At 42.2% G+C, this 19,716-nt stretch overlaps 1 protein-coding gene across 5 annotated transcripts in view; it reads left to right on the forward strand.

Moving 5' to 3' along the window:
* Positions 1-19,716, forward strand: part of CD109 (CD109 molecule) — a 133,322-nt gene that overhangs the window by 34,736 nt on the left and 78,870 nt on the right. For 2 of the 5 annotated variants that reach the window (XR_012655499.1, XM_032764088.2), the window contains exons 3-5: positions 7,706-7,734; positions 13,472-13,702; positions 13,820-13,945. Coding sequence is in view for 3 of the 5 variants with exons in the window: in XM_032764088.2 (XP_032619979.1) it covers positions 7,706-7,734; positions 13,472-13,702; positions 13,820-13,945 (386 nt within the window). In the remaining 2 variants the exon portion in view is untranslated. Of the gene's footprint in view, positions 1-5,490; positions 5,516-7,705; positions 7,735-13,471; positions 13,703-13,819; positions 13,946-19,318; positions 19,381-19,716 lie in introns of those variants that run through there. The other 3 variants (XM_032764089.2, XM_075063804.1, XM_032764093.2) reach the window with 3 other exon arrangements.

Here is a 19,716-nt window from a genome sequence, read left to right on the forward strand (position 1 = left end):
CTCAGGGGTATGGATTTTTCACACCCCTTAGAGATATAGTTATGCCAAGTAAGTTCCCAGTATAGACCAGCCTTTAGATGCATGACTTATGTTTACACTGCCAGTTTTCTTGTATCTGTTTTTACTCTTTCTGTAGCAGTGGACACACCATATAGGAGATAACCTCTAGATCAAACAAAGAGGACTAAGGGGCCTTTTATACCTTTGCCTCTCTGTTTGGTGAATAGATGGCATGTAGTTTAAAGCTCTCCTTTTTTGTCTCCTGCCTGGACCTGTCAGTATGTTGAAAAAAAAATCAGAAGATATGGCCCAGATTAACCCCACATCTGTAGGGGTTGCAACGTAGCTCTCTTAGGTTCCATGAGGCAGTTGCAACCAAGAAGAGCTTCATTCCCTAGGTATCAGTCATACCATTGCACAACCTCTGATGTTCAGCTTTAACATACATATCTGGGGCTCCATAGAAACCCTGAGAATGATGACTGCCTGGTGTCTCTCACATTCTTCAGCCTCATCCATTTTTATGGGTTACATTGTCTGACTCCAGGGTCTCTGAGCAGACCGAGGATTACAGGTAGTTTGCACTGTTTTGTTGTTATTCCTGGTAGCGTTTGTGCTGCCAGGAGCCTGCAATGAATCTGGACCAACAACTTGATTGTGTTAGATCCCTGGTCCTCTGAAGTAATCTTGTTATTATACCCCCTTGTGATTTGGTGTAAAAAAGATAAATAATGCAGAGTGAATTACAAGCCAATAGACCAAATTGTTTAGTCAAAAGCTGATTTTTTTTGACTTCATTATTTTCATATAAGCAAATAAGATTTAAAAAAAAATTAGAACTTTTTAAAAAGCTGTATATTTTGAATAACTTAAACATTATTGTTGAAAAGTGTAGCCAATTTTGGACCACACTTGTGGTTTGTTATTTAGAATGTTCAAGAGACCAGCTAACTAAGTTTAGCCAAATGTATTCCCTAAATACAAAACAGTAGAATATGGAAAAGAGACATACATGCCCTCTTTCTGGGAAGCAATTCTTATCTCACAGTACGTTCAGCTTACACTGAAGGTGTACGTCAAAGATACACGCTCAAATCCACTTCTGTTTATATTTCTTGTAACTTTAAGTTTAAGCTACTAGTTTGTGCCAGTTTTGTCCTGGGTACCTTCCTATCCCTTTCCCATATTTCATTTTGAATACTACATTCCAAGTGTTGATGAGCCATAAAAGTACTTCCTAACTCTACTTGGTACAAAGAATTCATGCATCTTTGATTTGACAAGTTTCCTACTAGTATTCCTGATAAGGTCTCAGTATTGTGTCCAGTTCTAGATGCCACATTTCAGGAAAGATGTGGACAAATTTGAGAAAGTCCAGAGGAGAGCAACAAAAATGATAAAAGGTCTAGAAAAAATGAGCTATGAGGAAAGTTTGAAATAAATTGGTTTATTTAATCTGGAGAAGAGAAGATTGAGGAGGGACATGATAGTTTTCAAGTACATAAAAGGTTGTTACAGGGAGGAGGGTGAAATATTGTTCCCGTTAAACTCTGATAATAAGACAAGAAGCAATGAGCTTAAACTGCAGCAAGGGAAGTTTAGGATAGAGATTAGGAAAAAATTCCTGTCAGGGTAGTTAAGCACTGGAACAAATTGCTGAGGGAGGTTGTGGAATTGCTGTCATTGGACGTTTTTAAGAACAGGTTAGACATACACCTGTCAGGAAGGGTCTAGTTATTACATAGTCCTGCCTTGAGTGCAGGGGACCGGAGTGTGTTGCCAATGTTATAATCACACAAAACCGAACACTCCTGTCACAGCCCTTCTCTGAGGCCCTGCCCATTTCCCGCACCTTCTCAGAGGCCCCGCCCTGCTCACTCCAATCCTCCCTCCGTCGTTCACTCTTCCTCACCCTCACTCACTTTTACTGGGGTGGGGTTTGGATGAGGGGTTTGGAGTGTAGGAGGGGGCTGGGGAAGGGGGTTGAGGTGTGGGGGCATGAGGGCTCTGGCTGGGGTGGGGCCAGCAATAAGGGATTTGGGGTGCAGGAGAGGGCTCCAGGCTGGGCCAGGGGGTTAGGGTCCAAAGGGGAGCAGGGTTCCTGCAGTGCTTACCGTGGCTCCAAGAAAGCAGCCACCAGGTCCCTTCAGCCTCTAGGTGCATGGGCAGCCAGGTGCCTCTGCATGGTGTGCACTGCCTTTGCACCCGCAGGCACTGTCCCTGCCTAGCAGCTCCCATTGGTTGCGGTTCCCAGCCAATGGGGTCTAGGGGGGCAGTGCTTGGTGCAGGGGCAGCATGTGGAGCCTCCCAGTCTCTGGCTGCCCTAGTGCCTTGGGGCTGCAGGGACCTGGCAGCCGCTTCCGGGAGCAGCGCCGAGCCAGGGAAGGTTGGGAGCCTGCCCTAGCCCCAGGCCCCTGCTGCGCCACCATCTGGACTTTTAACGGCCTGGTCGGCAGTGTCGACTGGAGCCACTAAGGTCCCTTTTTGAACAGGAGTTCCTTCCGTTCCTGGACTAGATGACCTGTCAAGGTTCCTTCCAGTCCTACACTTCTTTGACTCTAATGCCAAAGCTGACTTCAGCTTTGCAAAGTGTAGTGGGATATGGTGAATGGAATTGTGGGAAGAGCATAATACATTAATTTAGCATAACTTCCCAACACTTTAGGGGTATAATGTATATTATATTAATACCATGCATGTAGTACCTATTAATGTGGTGTTTACTATGCCTAACACATTGTAGGAATGTAGACTGACTGAATTAAACATGGGGGAGGCCTTATTTCTTGGAAGACAGGAATACGGGGGTAAATTAATTAGCAGGCTGAAAATGGAATATTTGCGCTAAGATAAGTAAATGGATTAGTAAGATAAGAGGCAGAACTGTACACAGCATGCTGTACAGGGATTGATTCTTACAAAGTAACTAAGCCAATCACAAAATGTGTTATGCAGTGTATAGTTAATGCAATGAGATGTGTAAATGTATGTGGAAGGGAGAGGTTTGCTGTGTGACTTTGGATGTGTGGTATGCACTACCCTCAGGCCTCCCCATGCTTTAGTCTAATCAGCTCAGAGTAGCTTTGCTGTATGCCAAATAAACGAAACTGAGTGATGAGACTGGAGTCAAACTGAGTTCTTGGGGAACTGAGTGGAAGAGTCTCAGGGAGACCCCAACACACACGTACTGGCTGGTAACATGAACACCAATAATTCTGGAAGCTCAGTGTTTCACTTCAGGTCATATTTATTAAATGTTTCTTTTCTAGCGTGCATGAAACATTCCAATACATTACTTCATGCACTAGAAGTAAAAATAGATCTCTGCTAAAACAGAAGTATGAGTGTGTATGAAAATGTCTTTTATTTTACCAGTGCACAAAAGCAGAATTTTAGAAGTTTAGTTCTCAACTAGACACATCTGGCTGGTACATTTGGAACATCTCAGTACATCCAGTTTGAGGCTCTTTCCTGGAGGTCCTATTGGCAGCTGGTTGGCCCACTGGCCCTAGTTAAGCCATCAGCAAGAATGGGAAACTGTCCAAGCAACTGGGATCCAACCTGCTCCCACTCCCCTGCCTTGACTTCCTGGCATCCTGACCTGGCTTGACTCCTGGCGTCTGACTTGTGGTACTGATCTCGTTTGATTCCTGCCTCTGACCCTGGTATACTGAGTGGCCTGACTTTGGTTACTGACTTGTGGTTCTGATCCCAAGTTTGTCTCCTGCTTCTGATGTCCCAGTGTCCTGACCCAGCTGACTCTCAACTCCTGTCTTGTGACTGAGGGCTCTGGCTCTGACCGCTAGTCCTGGCTGCTCATGACCCAACCATGACACAGTGTTGGTGTACTGGTTTAAATTCTTATATGGCACCCTCACCATGGCATCTAAGTTATCTAAAAGTATCCTATGAATTCTGGATTTGACCATCACTAGAAGGATATTGTCCAACAAATGACACTTGTCATTCAACAGTAGCTCATTTTCAGTGATATCAAAGGCAGCTGAGAGATTACCTTGGACATTTAATTTTTGTCCACCAGAAGGAAATCAGTAGTAAGACCAGGGAAGACTTCATACCATACCTGGGCCTAAAACCTGACTGACAAGGATCCAGGAAATCTGAGGGCTCCAGGTGATGCCAAAGTGGCTTTACCTCCAGCTTTTCTATAAATGTGTCAAATAAAGAGAAGACCACAGACAGGATAATAATCGGTTAAAACGCAACATCAAGAGATTGACCAGTAATTGCTGTTCTTTAGAATGTAAACTTTTGGGGGGAGGGATTCCCTTATTTTTAGCACAATTTATGCATTATACAGTTCTAAATAAGTCATAGCAGTCCTGTTTGGTAACACGGTGCATGTTTAATTATACTTGGAGGGATACATCCAGAAATAATTTAAGGAAAAAGTCAGTTGCAATTTCTGCCCCCTTACTAGTTAGGAAACATTGGTGCTGATTTCTGCTACATGCACCTTTTAATGCACAGGTGATTGAACTAGTCCTAAGTTGTGTTATTTCATTAGAAAAAAGTAGATCTGGTGAGATCATTTTAAGCATAAGTTAATTGTTTCCTTACCTTAAATAACATTCAGCTTTTGCAGCTGTTTAGTCACTAGGGAGGGACCTGGCTTCATGTGCCTTTGTGCATCTGTCAACTAAATTAGAGATCTAAATGAAAAATCTAGCATTCATGAGAATTATGTGCATTTGGGACACTCCCTAGAGGACTGTGTGTAACAAAAACATGAATGGACTAGAATGAAATACTGCATGTTCATCTTTGACAGATATAATCCTGCTCCAATGTAAGGAGAAGGCCTTTGTCTGTAGCCATATTGTAAGGCCTAAAGCCTGAGGCTTTTGTTTGCAGCCAGATTAAAAGAGCAGCTGAGCAGCAGGAAGTCACATCCTCATATTCTATCTAAATTCCATTAAAACAATGTAATATCAGGCTGTTAAGAAGGAGACCCCGTCCTAATAGCACTCCCTATCACCAGATAAAGAAACAGATCTTAAGATGGTTAAAGAAAACTTAGTTTATAGCATCCTGTCTAGCAAGAAATCACTTATCAATAGCTGTAGTTGTAAACCCTCATTTCTTTATTGTTTTGTCATTATGATCCTCGTTTCTCTATTGTTTGTCTGTGTGATCTCTGTCTGGTTCTTTGATTATTTCTGTCTGTTACATAATTAATTTTGCTAAGTGTAAATTAATTAAGGTGGTCGAGTAGGATTGGTTAGAGAATTTTGTTTTAATATGTTAGCATTGGTTAGTAAAATTTTAGTATAATGATTGGTTAAGGTATAGCTAAGCAGGGCTGGAGTTTCACTGTATAAACTGGGCCCAAAAGAGAGTTCTTTGGGTACCAACTCCAGGACACAGCCCCAAAGATCAGAGCTACCAGATCTCAACACTCTGCCAATGACACTGTGGAGAAACGGGAGTCCCCCCAGATGGACTTGATCCTGACTGGCCAGCAGGGAAAAATTCATCTCTTTTATGTGGAGTGGTGAGCATTGTATGTATGGTATGTGCATTCTCTTTTTGGTGATTGTTAATATATAGAGGTTATATAGGATATTATTGTGTAAGGTTCTTTCACTGGTAAAAGGCCCCGCAAACCTGCAGAGTGTAAGATTATGCTTGAGCCCACAGAAGGGTGAGGGTGGGTACCTGAATTGACAGGGGTACGCCTGAGCCTTAGGGACAGGGTAAGGGTGGGTGCCCCTAGAGTGTGTGAGTAACAGAGAATTTTGTGCGGGTAACACCAGTTCTATTCACATCATGTAAAGCAAAACTGTACTCATTTTCCTCAGACTTGCCTGTGCTATATAATTAAGTTACAGGGAGTGCCGCTGATGGACCTCAGTCCTTTCCATCATCTTCTGTATTTCCATGCAGTAATCAGACGACAAGATGATGATAATATGAAAGTAGAATGAATTATATTGTGAAAATAGAAAGGATTAAAGAAATGCTGTCTGTACCTTTAAGCAAAACTGTTGGAATGCTGCAATCCAGGTGTCAGGAATACAGACATTAACCATAGAACAATTGCATCGTTTAAGGGCAATTGGTGAAGTATTAGCCTTAGATCGATAAGAGTTAGTAAGGAAGTAGGATATGCATGCTGTGCCCCAGGTGAGTTTTCCTGTCTGTTGCTTTCTTTGTCCCTTTGTCTAAACTCCTGCCCTTTTATCTGTATAAATAAGACTGTTTGGGTCTTGCATGGCCACTCACATTATCTGGGTGTTATTGGCAGAGCGCTGCGCTAATAAAACAGAGTGGTCTGACAAATTGTGAGTCCTGATTCTAACTTTGACAATGATAATCTGGGAGAGAATAGCAAGCTCTGTTGTCATCAGATGAATTCAATAAGCTCTGTGGCAGCTTTAGGTCCAAACCAATGGCTGAATCAATGAGGGTGCAGAGAAGTATTCCTGCTGCACTCTCTTCCACAGGAATCCTGCCACTGCAAGACAGAGCAGGATTCCCCAGGATCCAGGCCAAGGTGATGCTCTGTAAGGGTCACTTTGATGCTCCACTGAGCAGGATCATGGTGCATGCTTATTAGATGCTGATGTTGTTCTCTGATCTGCTGGCCATGGCCCCTTAGGTTGGTGTACCACTGAGTGCATTCCCGTATGCTAGAGAGGGATGCTACCTAACAGTTCGTGTGAGTGGGAATCTTGTCCTGCCTTTCCCTCCTTTTGTGTGTTAGCCCTTAACTAGCATGCTTCTTTGCTTACTTTTTAGCAGACAAGATGTGTCAACTCCTCAGTTTGGGCAATTTGTTTTTTATTTGTTGGTTTCTCTAATTTGCTTTTTGTTAGAGAGACAAGGTGGGTGATGTAATGTCTTTTATTGAACCAACTTCTGTTGATGGGAGAGACAAGCTTTCGAACTTACAAGGAGCTCACTGTCTTATTAGTTTCGGTGATCTATGGCCATTATTAGGACAGAGCTTTTTAGCTTTGCAAAAGATGAGTAGTGAGTTAGTTTCACTATGGGATCAGTTGAATGAAATGCTTGGAGGCAATTCTTCTATCCGAGAGAGCTCACCAATATAGAAAGCATTTAAAATACTTTTATAATGGAACTAATGAAGTTCACTACACATTTGGCGCAACACCAAGAGTGAGATTTTGTGCCTCTTAGACTACTCTATGGCTGTCCCTACTAATAGCTGTTCAATTTTTCAATTTTTTTCCAAACTGATACACAAGAACTAAATAAAGAAATGAAGAATTTGGAAGAAAGAATATTGGCCAATAGCCGTTGGTGTGCTAGAGCAGTGGTCAGAACATCTGGAGAGAAGAGATGGGGTTACATGCCACCTTTCTGCTCTCTTGGTCCTAGGGCTTACAAGGGCCTGAACTTGGCTTGGCACAAAGCTGCTGTAACTTGCAATAGTAGATATAGGACCCAATCAGCTGCTTTACTGGCCAGTGCATGGTTTTGTGGTCCTGCCCCTTCAAACTCTGACATGTCTTCTCCCCAACCTGGAATACCACCTATTCCGGGTCAAGCTCGGGGGTAGGAACTGCAGGAATGTGAATGCTCTGTAAGGATTGTTAGTTAATTGTTGCTGAGGATGCAACTCACTAAGAGCTACGGTCTTTTTAATGTTGATGTTTTTGATAAAATGAGGCTTGCTGGCAGAACTTTATTTTATTTTTCTCTTCCCTTCTTAATTTAGGTTCCTTTGGAACTCTTGTTCTTCCAGCAGTAAGTATTCTTTTCTGGTGCTACTTGACATTCATAGTAAATGTTTATGTTGGATAACTGCAGTCTCTCAATGCTTCTTTTACTAACTTAGGTTGATGACATGATATATTTTAGTGTTGTGCAAAATGCAAATTATTTTCACACTCATAGAATGGATGCCCCAGCTGACCAGTGAGCCTGGGAGATCCAAATCCAAATGATTTGTAGCTTGTTACAGAATAATTGAAGGGTTTAGAAGGCAAGTCCCAGCATCAACTGGCATAGGACTCTAACATCTGAACAGCCTTTACACTGCTTAGTTTATGATTGGTAGACATCATTCTTCCCAACACACTAGATGAATAGTGACAAAACCCCCATCCACGAATATTAGATCAAAATTTTAAACAATTTCACCTTGATGGTGTTCATACACAATACTCTTTTGGAATTGCATTCTCTAGCAAACAGATTTTCCAACTTAAAACAATATGTTAATCAGATATTGCAAAATGTATGTGGAAAGTGAATTCTGAATTTGTAATAATAAGTATTCACATTGGAAACCTGATCTTAAGAGTTATGCTATCCTATCAAGTAACACATTTTACCAAGGGCTAGTTTTCAAAGGTTCTGAGCATCTGCAACTCCAAATGAAGTCAATGGGAGATGCAGATGCTAAGCATCTTTAAAATTCAGACTCCAAATAATGTGTGTATTCAGTCAAAACAATTGAATGAGACTGACAAATATCAAATATTTGAAGCAACACTCATAGTGAACAGTTGGTGAATTTTGAGAAATCCATAGGTTACAATATATTTGCACAAAACTTTCATTCAGCAAACAGACTAAGAATTGCAGCCTATTCATGGATACTGCAGGAACAGAAAAGAGTTTAATTCACTGCTTGTATTAATTATTATGAATTATTTGCTCACTTCTTAAAGAACCACTCCCTTCTTAAACACCATTATTTCCCACAACCTTTGAAAGGAGGTAGTTGCTGTGATTTTAATACATAGTGAATAACCACATAAAGCAAGGGATGAAAACTGATTTTGAGCCAGATTCTGCCTATGAAAAGGCAGCTTTGTGATGCTCCAGTGCTGTTCTAACAGGCCAGTGGGAGTCTTTCCTGGTGAGGGAATCCCTACAGCAACTCTAGGGCGCCCCTTCCAAGCTTTATTGCTGAAGCCTGGGTTTTGTTGGGGGAAATATGAATGTGACCAGAGCACGCATCAGTTCCTCATGATCCCCACCCACCATAGTGGTCTCTAGGAGACTAGTACAAGCCTGCACAATTTAGAGCAGCCCCGAGGCTGTGCTAATTTGTGATGAAGACTGAAATTGTGTACCGGCCAGTTCCAGGAAGCGTTAGATCTAAAGGTGGCTCTGATGCAACCCGAGGAGTCTGTAGAGTTCATCTTATAGTGTTTTTAATTACTATCTGAAGCTATGATAACTAAGGCTAAATTTGTTGTCATAGTTATTTTTAATAAAAGTCAGGGGTAGATCATGGGCAATAAACCAAAAATTAATGGCGCCCGAGACCTGTTCGTGACTTTTGCTAAAAATAACAAGGGGGCAGGGCTAGATACGGGGAGGATTGGAGTCCCATAGTGGGACTGACAAGCTGAGCTTGTCTACAGTGGCCGCAGTGGGGGGCGCAGCCATGGGGGGCACACAGCCCATGCTCCAGAGCTGGCCGCAACTGCGGGACAGGGATGTGTAGATCCAACTGAAGCTTCTGCCAAGCCCTGGCCACAGCCGGAGAGGGATGCACAACCCTGGGAAGCTGTGAAGGGGATGTGTGGCCCTGGCTGCAGCCCCACCAAGCCTGGGATGCTGTGAGGCTAGAGCACATGGACCCAGCAGAAGCCGCTGGGCAGGGGCACATAGCCCTGGCTGCAGCCCTTGGTGGAAGCTGCGGGGCTAGGGTGTGTGGTCCCGAATGTGGCATGTGGCCCTGGCTGCAGCCCCCAGCAGAAGCTGCAAGGCTGGGGCTGCAGGGTCCTGGTTCCAGCTAGCCTCAGTTGCAGGGCAGGGGCACATAGTCTCACCTCCGCCTCCTGAAGCATAGAAGTCATTGAGGTCCGGAAAAGTCATGGAATCCGTGACTGCCATGACCTCTGTGACTAAGTTGTAGCCTTAATGATAACTAATTCATTCTTTCAAGGGGAATTTTTTTTTTCGTTAGCATGGGTACAGTGTAATTGTCTGGTAATGCAATCTACATAATGTGTTACTGTGAGTTACTATTTTTGGTTGTCATATTTTCCTGGGCTGAGGTGAGAGCTCACGACAGTAACTGATGTGGTTTACAGCTGTACTTCTTTTATTCATAGCCCAACTATTATTATTACTGTTATTGTTAAGAAAAAGAAAGCGAGGGCAAGAATACCATTGTGAGTGAGAATCATTTTTGTCATGGCTGCGGCAGAAGGGAGTAATGAAAAAAGATGGAGAGTTTAAGTGGGAAAGCACATAATAAGCTCTTACTGGACACCACTCAAGAGTTGACTAACTCCTATTTGGTCAGGAAATGCCCTTTTTAGAGTATTTTTTTAATGGGGCTGAGGAGTTGGAGTTAATTGCTACCATTATTTTAGCAGTGACTTCCTGAGCTTGTGGTCTCTGTCAGCTGAGAAATGTAAGCAAGCATGCAAGATACTTTTAGTAAAACAGTTATGCTGCCTCGTTTCCCTATTACTGACTTCACATGCCTGATAATTTCCGACAACAGCATTAAGAAGAATGAAATAGCCAGGGTAGTGACAGGAAGAAAAAAAATATTTTTTTTCAGGACGTGTTAGCATTATTAGGAAGTCAAAAAGTGATAGAGTAACCCATTTTGGCTGCCATTATTAATAATAATAAAAATCTATGAAAAATATATTTGAGAACTGCAAATAATCAATGTGGATTTTTCAGTAAAAAAAAATCAAAACAAATCCTTGCAAGTGTGCTCATATAATAATTATTAAGAATGTTTTCCATTGCTATGATCAAAAGGAACAAGTTCTGTATTTGTTTTATCTGTTGTTTTGAAGGATCTTAATATTTCTTGGATTTTTTGATAGGGAATGTTGCCTGTTTCCACAATTAATACCATATAATTAAATACATTAAAATGTTTATAATTTTAACTTACATTTTTTTTTACATATTGAGCAAATTTTTTGACAAAAGTTATAAGTGGGGCTGTGTCCATTTAGTTAACATTTTCTAGACTATTTAGCCATGAAGTCTGACAGGCTTAGAAGACATGAATCATATGTTCTTGGCAGTGTCTCTACTAAAGACTCCAGTTAAAAAAAAAAATCACCAAGTTTAGTGTGGCATTCCTCCTCAAAGATTTAGTTTGATAAGTCCTAATTTGAATGACGGTCTTGGTTTCTGTGATAAATGTGCATTTGGCATAGGAAACATATAGATATAACTAGAGAGAGAAAAGAGAAGACAGTAGAACCTCAGAGTTATGAACACTAGAATTATGAACTGACCAGTCAACCATACACCTCATTTGGAAGCAGAAGTACATAATAGGCAGCAGCAGCAGAGAGAGAGAGACAGAGAGAAAGAGAGAGAGAGAGAGGAGAGAGAAAGCAAATACAGTACAGCACTGTGTTAAATGTAAACTACTTAAAAAACAAACAAACAGGGGAAGGCAGCATTTTTCTTCTGCATAGCAAAGTTTCAAAGGTGTATTAAGTCAATGTTCAGCTGTAAACTTTTGAAAGAACAATCATAATGTTTTTTTTAGTTACCAACATTTCAGAGTTAGGAACAACCTCCATTCCCGAGGTGTTCGTAACTCTGAGGTTCTACTGTATATTTTAAGATATTTTCCGGTATGCTGTACTAATGATTTTCACTTTTTTCACTTCCTTATATAAATAGAAAATTTACAAAGGAGAATAAAAATTCTCATTGATTTCTGTGTGCATACATGTATAGGTACACATTCTGTATAGACGTATGATTTAATCTGCATAGTAATTGTATGGCATTTTTCCCACTCTGGAAATTGCATCCACTTGTATGACCTTAAAACAAATTTTAAAAGCAAGAGAGAATTTATTTACAGAATATGGTACAATATTTTTCAGCGCTGGGCCTGGTGAATTAACAGATGCAATTCTCATTACCAGTTTGAGATGTGCGTTTAATTTCCTGTATGTTTTACTGAAAAATGTCTATCTATTGCATTTAAGTTGATATGATTTCAGAGGATTTACTCCAGATTTACACCATTCTAACTGCAAACAGAAGGTCATGTCACACCATCATTTTTTTTAGCAGAAATCAGCTGGGTGTTTTGTTTAAAAATCTGATGGCGCAACACGACCCAGAATTAGGATTAGCATGGGTCAAGGATCCACAGTACCCACTCCACAGGCTCACTTAGTATGTACCAGTGTCTTATTCAGGGTGAAACTCCCCTGTGTACCACCTGTCTCTCTACACTACTCAGGCCCTGTATAGGCACTGCTGAAAGGTTTTCTGCACGGGACCCGCGTAGAAAGCTATGATGGTGGCCAGCTGGGGGCAGAGCCTGGCAATTCACATTTATTATTGTTTTTCCTTGAAGTATTGGAGGGAGATAATTATTTTGAAAAGTATTATTAGAAAAATTATAATGTGTGCGCTACTTACAAACTCTTAAGCCACTGTAACATGGCCAAATCAAACCCAATTTTCCCTGAAAGGCACTCTTCCTAGAGTGATGGCTCAGTTCCTCAAAGGTATTTAAGTGCCTAACCCCCTCCCCCATCCAATCCTGCATACTCTCCTTATCAGGCCTTTTGCTCAATCTTTCCAGGAAAATTTATTAGCAGACAGTGACCAAGTCAGGAAAATTTCAGCCCCCAAAGTGAAAATTGCAGAAATTGCTAAGTAACTGAACTAAAAAAAGGAGAGGGGCAAGTTGGGTGGAAATACTTGGGCAAATTTTAACTATACATTTTTCTCTGTGCTCCAGTTATATATGTGCATACATAGAAACTCTCCTGCTTACATTTTAGGGAGTCTGATTATAGGCAGGAATAAGATGAAAATGTTTCAGAAAGGCACATCTGAATGAAAGTTCTCAGACAACTAGCGGGTAATTGCAGGAATGACACTTTTAGAGTCAGACTCCTAGCTACCAAGTGCAATGTTTCTTCATGCTGGTGGGGCATGTTTAGGAAAACCATGAGTGTTGGGTTCCATAACAGGCCAAGCTACTCAGGAAATAGGTTGGCTTGTTATGGAAGTCCAACAACCAACTCTGCGTCCAAACAGCTAAGGATTTCCATATGGGGAGGAAAGATCACAGAGATGGGGATGATGGTAGAGTGCTCATCACCATCATGTCATGATTTTGCTCACAATGGAAAAGTACCTCTGTGCAATCAGAAGTAGTCTAAGTGGCTGCATATCCCAGGCAGTCTGCAGAGCTACTTACTGAGGAAGTTGCTTTTTCCTGGAGTGGGTCATTTGTTGCAGATTTCTCCAAAATGATATATTTAAAGACCAAACTATCTGGGTGGAAATGCACGTAGCAAAGCACTATCCGAAAACAGGAGACCTCTCAGGGAAGAATGGTACAGTTTTCACATTGAAAACATATTTCTCTTTTTGTGAACTAAATCAGTTGACTTGCTCCTAACAGTGTCAGGGTATACATGACATGTATTTATGAAACAAGCTTCCCTTCTTGTTTACAAACTGCAGTACATGAGACTGTAACAGAGATACTCTTTTTTTCTTTCAGCTGCCTTTGAACAGCAGGCCTGGCAGTTATGAGTTACTGGTGAAAGGCCATGCTGAGGGCCAGCTGTTATTCTCTAACAGCACCAGCCTGTTATTTGAGCACAAGAGTATCTCTGTCTTCATCCAGACTGACAAGTCTCTATATAAACCAGGCCAAGAAGTGAAGTTTCGGATTGTCACTGTTGATCCTGATCTCAAACCTTTCAAAACTTCTCTAAGCATATACATCCGGGTGAGTACACTTTGGAAATGTAGCAGTAAACTGGAATCAGCTTGACATTTGAATTTCCAGTCAAGTCAGGCTCCTGAGTATGCTCACATTTAACATGCAGCATGGGTTTTACTTTAGGACCCTCGAGGGAATTTGATTCAGCAGTGGTTGGCAGAGAAAGGTGATTTGGGTATGGTTTCCAGAAGATTTCAATTATCAACAAGCCCTCTACTTGGAGACTGGTCCATACAAGTACAAGTCAATGTGAGTATTAACACTGTTGAATTGTATAGAAGGTTAGTTCCTCCTGCTGGACAGTGAAATTCTCCACAGTTTAAGAATGAAATTTAAGTTTTCAATGAAGAGACAAAATAGAAACAAGTATAAGCCCTGAGGCTGAGGCTTCTTGAAGCCAGTGTGAGTCTGCCTGTACAGAGCTCATTGCAGGACTGAGGCTATAGGATGGGAAAACTAACAAAACCTAGGTAAAGGTTTTAATAGTATATGGTTTTGTAGCAAACTAGAATTCTGGACATTCTAAATTAAGGTGCATATTTCATCCTGAGTTTTGAGTTTTGGTTTTGACAGTTAATGTTACAACTTAAATGTTGTTTAAAATTAGTTAGGTTTTTAGAAGTATATCTTTATGAAAGAAAGAAGTCATGGGAGGTTGCAAGCAGACTGTTCTGGTGTCTTGAGAAGAGGCACACTTAGATTTATTAATGACAGGCAAGTTTACAAAAAATCAACATGGTATGCAGCCAGTCACTGGCTCAAGAGGCCATAGACTCAAACACTGGAGCTGTAATTTTAAAAAGGGCTGGATAGTTTTATTACATCAGAAGCTCAGAAATTTACACTAGTGACTGGGAGAGCCATTAAAATGACTGAGTTATGCACAATAGCAAATACTTGAGTAATAAAGCAATGATAAGGCATCCCAAAATGTATCACTAAACTTGTTTAGTTGGTAAGTTGTAATTTATAAGAGTTTCTAACTGTTTACGATATTTCTGCACAGTCTATGAAATGTTGATTTTCATAGGGCCCTATTAATAGGACTCTGTATGACTGCAGGGGTTCATCCCCTAGCAGCTTCCAGTGCAGGATTGGGAGCTTCTACAGTACACCTTTAAGAGAAGATATAGTTCATAATTATAATAAAAACAAAAATGATTCTTTACAAAATCATAAAATGTTACTATAAATTCACTCAGTCTAGATAGGTTTCAGAGTAGCAGTCGTGTTAGTCTGTATCCGTGAAAAGAACAGGAGTACTTGTGGCACCTTACAGACTAACAAATTTATTTGAGCATAAGCTTTTGTGGGCCAGAGCGCACTTCATTGGATGCATAGACTGGAACATACAGCAAGAAGATATGTATAAATACAGAAAACATGAAAAGGTGAAAGTGGTGGAAGCCATACCAACTGTAAGAGGCCAATCAATTGAGATAGCTATCATCAGCAAGAATAATAAAAAAAACCTTTTGAAGTGATAATTGAGATGACCCATTCTGTGTGGACTCCTCCTGAAGGTCGAAACAACAGACTGGACTTCTATCTACTTCTAATAATGGTTCCGTCGACGTGCATGGCTGAAAATTGGAAAAGTGCGCATCACTTGCCCCCAACCTCAGCCGTGCTGAACACAATTGCCATCAACAGCCTCCGGAACAACTCTGACATCATAATAAAAAGGCTGACAAAGGAGGGCTGTTGTCATCATGAATAAGTTGGATATATGAACAAGAGGCTTAGGCAGCTCTCTAAATCCATATTCTACAGGCCATTACTCTATCCCACTGATGATTACCAAAGAAACTACACCATCTGCTCAAGAAACTCCTTGAAAAAGACAGGACAGATCTTGTCCAGACACATCCTTAGACCCTGACAAAAGATATTCTATTTTCTACCCGATCCATAAAGCTGGATCCTGGCTGCCCCATCAATCTAAGCATTGGCATTCTAAGCATGGGATTGTCTGGCTTATGTGACCCCCCCTCAGGCCCAACACTACCAGCACCCCAGCTATCTTCAAGACACCACTGACTTCTGAGGAAACATATATCCATCTCGGTGATTCTTCCAAAAACACCATCCTGACCACTGTGGAGCAGAAGCCCAACCACCAACATTCTCCACACAAAGATGGGACTAACAAGCATCAGGATAGTATCCTCCGATAATATCCGGCAAACCTGGTGGCTAAACTTTGTGACTTTGTCCTCACCCACAACTGTTTCACATTTTGGGGACAATATCTACTTCAAAGTCAGCGCACGCTGTGGGTACCTGCATGCCCCCACGTAGGCCAACATTTTTTATGACTGACTTAGAACAACGCTTCCTTAGCTCTCGTCCCCTACACCCTACTGTACTTGCGCAACATTGATGACATCTTCATTACTAGGACCATGGAAGAAGCCTTGAAGAATTCCACCATGATTTAACAATTTTTCGTGCCACCGTCAACTTCAGCCTAGACCAATCACTACAATGCATTCCATTCCTAGACACTACTGTGCTATAAGCGACTGGTCATATAAACCCCCCAGGACCGGCATCAGGGTTTCTGGGCCCTAGGCGATCGGGACAAATTTCGCTGCCCTGTGTGCGGGTCTCGCGGCTCCGGCGGAGCTGCCGCAGGCGATATCCTGTGGCAGGTCCACGGAGCCGCGGGACCGGCAGACCGTCCGCAGTACGACTGCGGCAGGACCACGGATCCTCCTGACCAGGGGGGGGGGTTGCCCTGGGCTGCTGCGTCACGCGGCGGCTCCGCTGACCGGGGGGGGGTTGCTGGTGCTGCGGCAGCGGTCTCCGACACCCGGGAGGGGGTGCCCTGGCTGCCGGGCTGCGGCTCGTCTGACCCCGGGTGGCGGTCGCCCCGGCTGCCGGGTCACGGGCGGCAGCTCGCTGACCCTGGGGGGGGTGCGCCCTGGGCTGCCAGGTCGTCGTGCGGCGGCTCCCTGACCCCGGGATGGGGGGGGGGCGCCTCTGGGCTGCCGGGCTGCGTGGCGGCTACCTGACCCCGGGGGTGGGGGTGGGGCGCCTGGGCTGCCGGTCGTGCGGCTCGGGGCTCCCTGACCCCGGGGGGGGGGGGCCTGGGCTGCCGGCTGCGGCGCGGCGCGCTGACCGGCGGCGCCCTGAGTCGGGGACACCTAGGCTGCCTGGCGGCAGCAGCGCTGTGCCAGCAGCTCAGCCTCTCCAGCAGCAGCGGCTGCAACATTTAAAATTTTTTTGGGAGCGCCACTTTTTGGCGCCCCCAAATCTTGGCACCGTAGCAACGCCTAGTTCGCCTAATGGTTGCACCGGCCCTTGCACCCCCGCCCCATTATCGGAAACTCTACTCACCGCTTGTGCTTACCTACATGCCTCCAGCTTACCATCCAGGCACATACCACATGATCCATTGTCTACAGCCAAGCTCTAAGATACAATCGCATTTGCTCCAATCTCTAGACGAACAAACACCTACAAGATCTCTATCAAGCATTCTTAAGCTACAAATACCACCTGCTGAAGTGAAAAAACAGATTGACAGTAGCCAGAAAGTACCCAGAAGTACCTACACAGACAGGCCACTAAGAAAATAACAGATACGCCACTAGCTGTCACCTCAGCACCCACTAAACTCTCCAGTGCACATCAAGATCTACCACCTATCCTGAAAAGATCAATCCTCGCCTCACAGATCTTGGGAGACAGACCAGCCTTTGCTTACAGACAGCTCCCAAACTCCTGAAGAAGAATACTTGCAACCACGCAATCCGCACCCTCAACATTATAAACAGAGCTATCCTTGCAACAAAGCCCTGAGAACATCTCACGGTTATACCGCCCTCCACGACCAGGAGGTTCAGACGAGCCAGACGCCAGAATCTATAGATTGACACCATCATAGACCTAATCACATCAGCACGCCAATCAGGTGACTCGTTCAGCTGTACATCTACCAACGATGATATATCATCATCTGCCAGCAATGCCCTTTGCCATATATCATGGCCAAACCGGACAGTCCTTTACGCAAAAAGAATAATGGACACAAATCTGACATCAGGAATCATAACTATCAAAACCAATGGGAAACACACTTCACCTTCACTCAGTGACAGACTTGAAGTGGCAATTTACAACAAAACATTCAAAAACAGACTCCAAAGAAGACTGCTGACTTGATATTATATACAAATTAGATACAATTAACTTAGATTTGAACAGAGACTGGGAATGTAGGGTCCATTACACTAATTTAATCTATTTCCCCATTTTAAGTATCCTCATCACCTTATTGGGTCATCTCGATTACACTTCAAAAGTTTTATTTTTTTTCTTCTCCTGCTGATGATAGCTCATTCCAATTGATTGGCCTCTTACAGTGATGGCAACTTTCTCTTTTCATTATCTTAATTCTATCTCCTCTCTATCTCGCTATCTCTGTTTTTCATGAATATCTTCTGCTGTGTGTTCAGTCTATGCATCTAGTGAAAGTGGGCTGGTATCTCCATTACCAATTAATGCATCAGACATAATTTGTTATACTTCTAAGGAGGGACAGTTTCAGGCACAGCTCTAGGCAAGCGGTGCTTGAGGGGGCAGCCAACGTGAAGGGGTACGCGTCATGTCTAGGCTCTTCATGCAGTGGTCCCTCAGTCCCTTCGAGCAAAGGATCTTGCACACTGATTGTTGTCAAGATAAAGCAGCGGTCGGTAGAGCTGCCGCCGATCAAATCGTGGCTTTTTTTTTTTTTTTTTTGCACGCTGCTTGGTGCAGCAAAAACCCTGGAGTCGGCCCTGTCTCTAAGGTGCCACAATACTCCTGTTCTTTTTTCAGTCTAGATAAATGTTGGATAGTCAATTGCAATGCATAAGAAGGGTACTTTTTTTAAAAAAAATGTTGCCCACTAGATGTCAGTGAAACCAAAGAAAAGGCTTAATTCAAAACTAGGGTAAAAGCACTAAGCATCACTGAAACCAGCATGCTTTAGGCATTGCAACAGAAAAATTCTATGATGTTCTTTGCACTAATGCAGGGCTTTAGCATTATTTCTCCTTGACAGCAGAGACAAAATTTTAAGGGTACATTTGATTCCCACAGGGGGAAACAATATACAAATTTATTGTATTCTATATTCATTTACTTATAGTGCTGATTTGAAAATTTTTCAGCAAAATATTTTTCCGTTGAAAATACTCCTTTACTGAAACTGAATTTCTGTGGGAACCTGTCAATTCTGATGAAATTTGGTTAGAAACAAGATCAAAATGAAATGTTCATTAAAGTTGAAACATTCCATTCCAATAAGGTCAAAACAGAACATTTCAACCATATCCAAAATGCTTAGTTTCTATTTTTTCTAAATGAAATTGTCAAAATCAACATGTTCCCATGGGAATTTTTGATTTTAGTTAAATGATTCAGTTTAAATTAAATGGAAGGATAATCAAAACCAGTTAGTTAATTATGGTTTTTGATTTCTAAAGGGCAGACTTTGGGAAATTTAAAGAAATTAGTTAAATCAACTAGACTGAAGAGCTCAAGGACGTAAATGTGGAAGACACTTGGAATTTCTTTAGATCAGTTATACAAAAACTATCTGAAATTTGCATCTCCAGCAACAGGAAAAAATTGGTAGAGAAGAGCTCCAGACCCAGCTGGATGAATAATCATCTCAAAAAAAAATATTAACAGGAGTAAGCAAAGCACCTATGAGGAATGGAAAAAAGGGTTGATCCGCAAAAAAGCTACATTGTGTAGGTTAGAAAATGTAGGAATAAAGTGAAAAATGCTAAAAGTCAAGCTGAATTAACTCTTTCCAAGGAAACTAAAATAAATAGTTTTTTTAGTTATGTAAATAAAAAGAGAACACGGAAGGATGAGGATGGGCAATTGGGCAGTGTAGATGGGAAGGAGATTAAAGATAGTCTACGTATGGCCCAAAACCTAGATGAATACTTTTCCTTGGCAGTACGACTGATGGAATGGGTGTCTAGAAATGGAAATTAGCACATCCAAGGTGAAAGAAAAAC

The sequence above is a fragment of the Chelonoidis abingdonii genome, chromosome 3 (assembly GCF_003597395.2).
Source record: "Chelonoidis abingdonii isolate Lonesome George chromosome 3, CheloAbing_2.0, whole genome shotgun sequence".
Taxonomy (NCBI): Eukaryota; Metazoa; Chordata; order Testudines; family Testudinidae; genus Chelonoidis; species Chelonoidis abingdonii.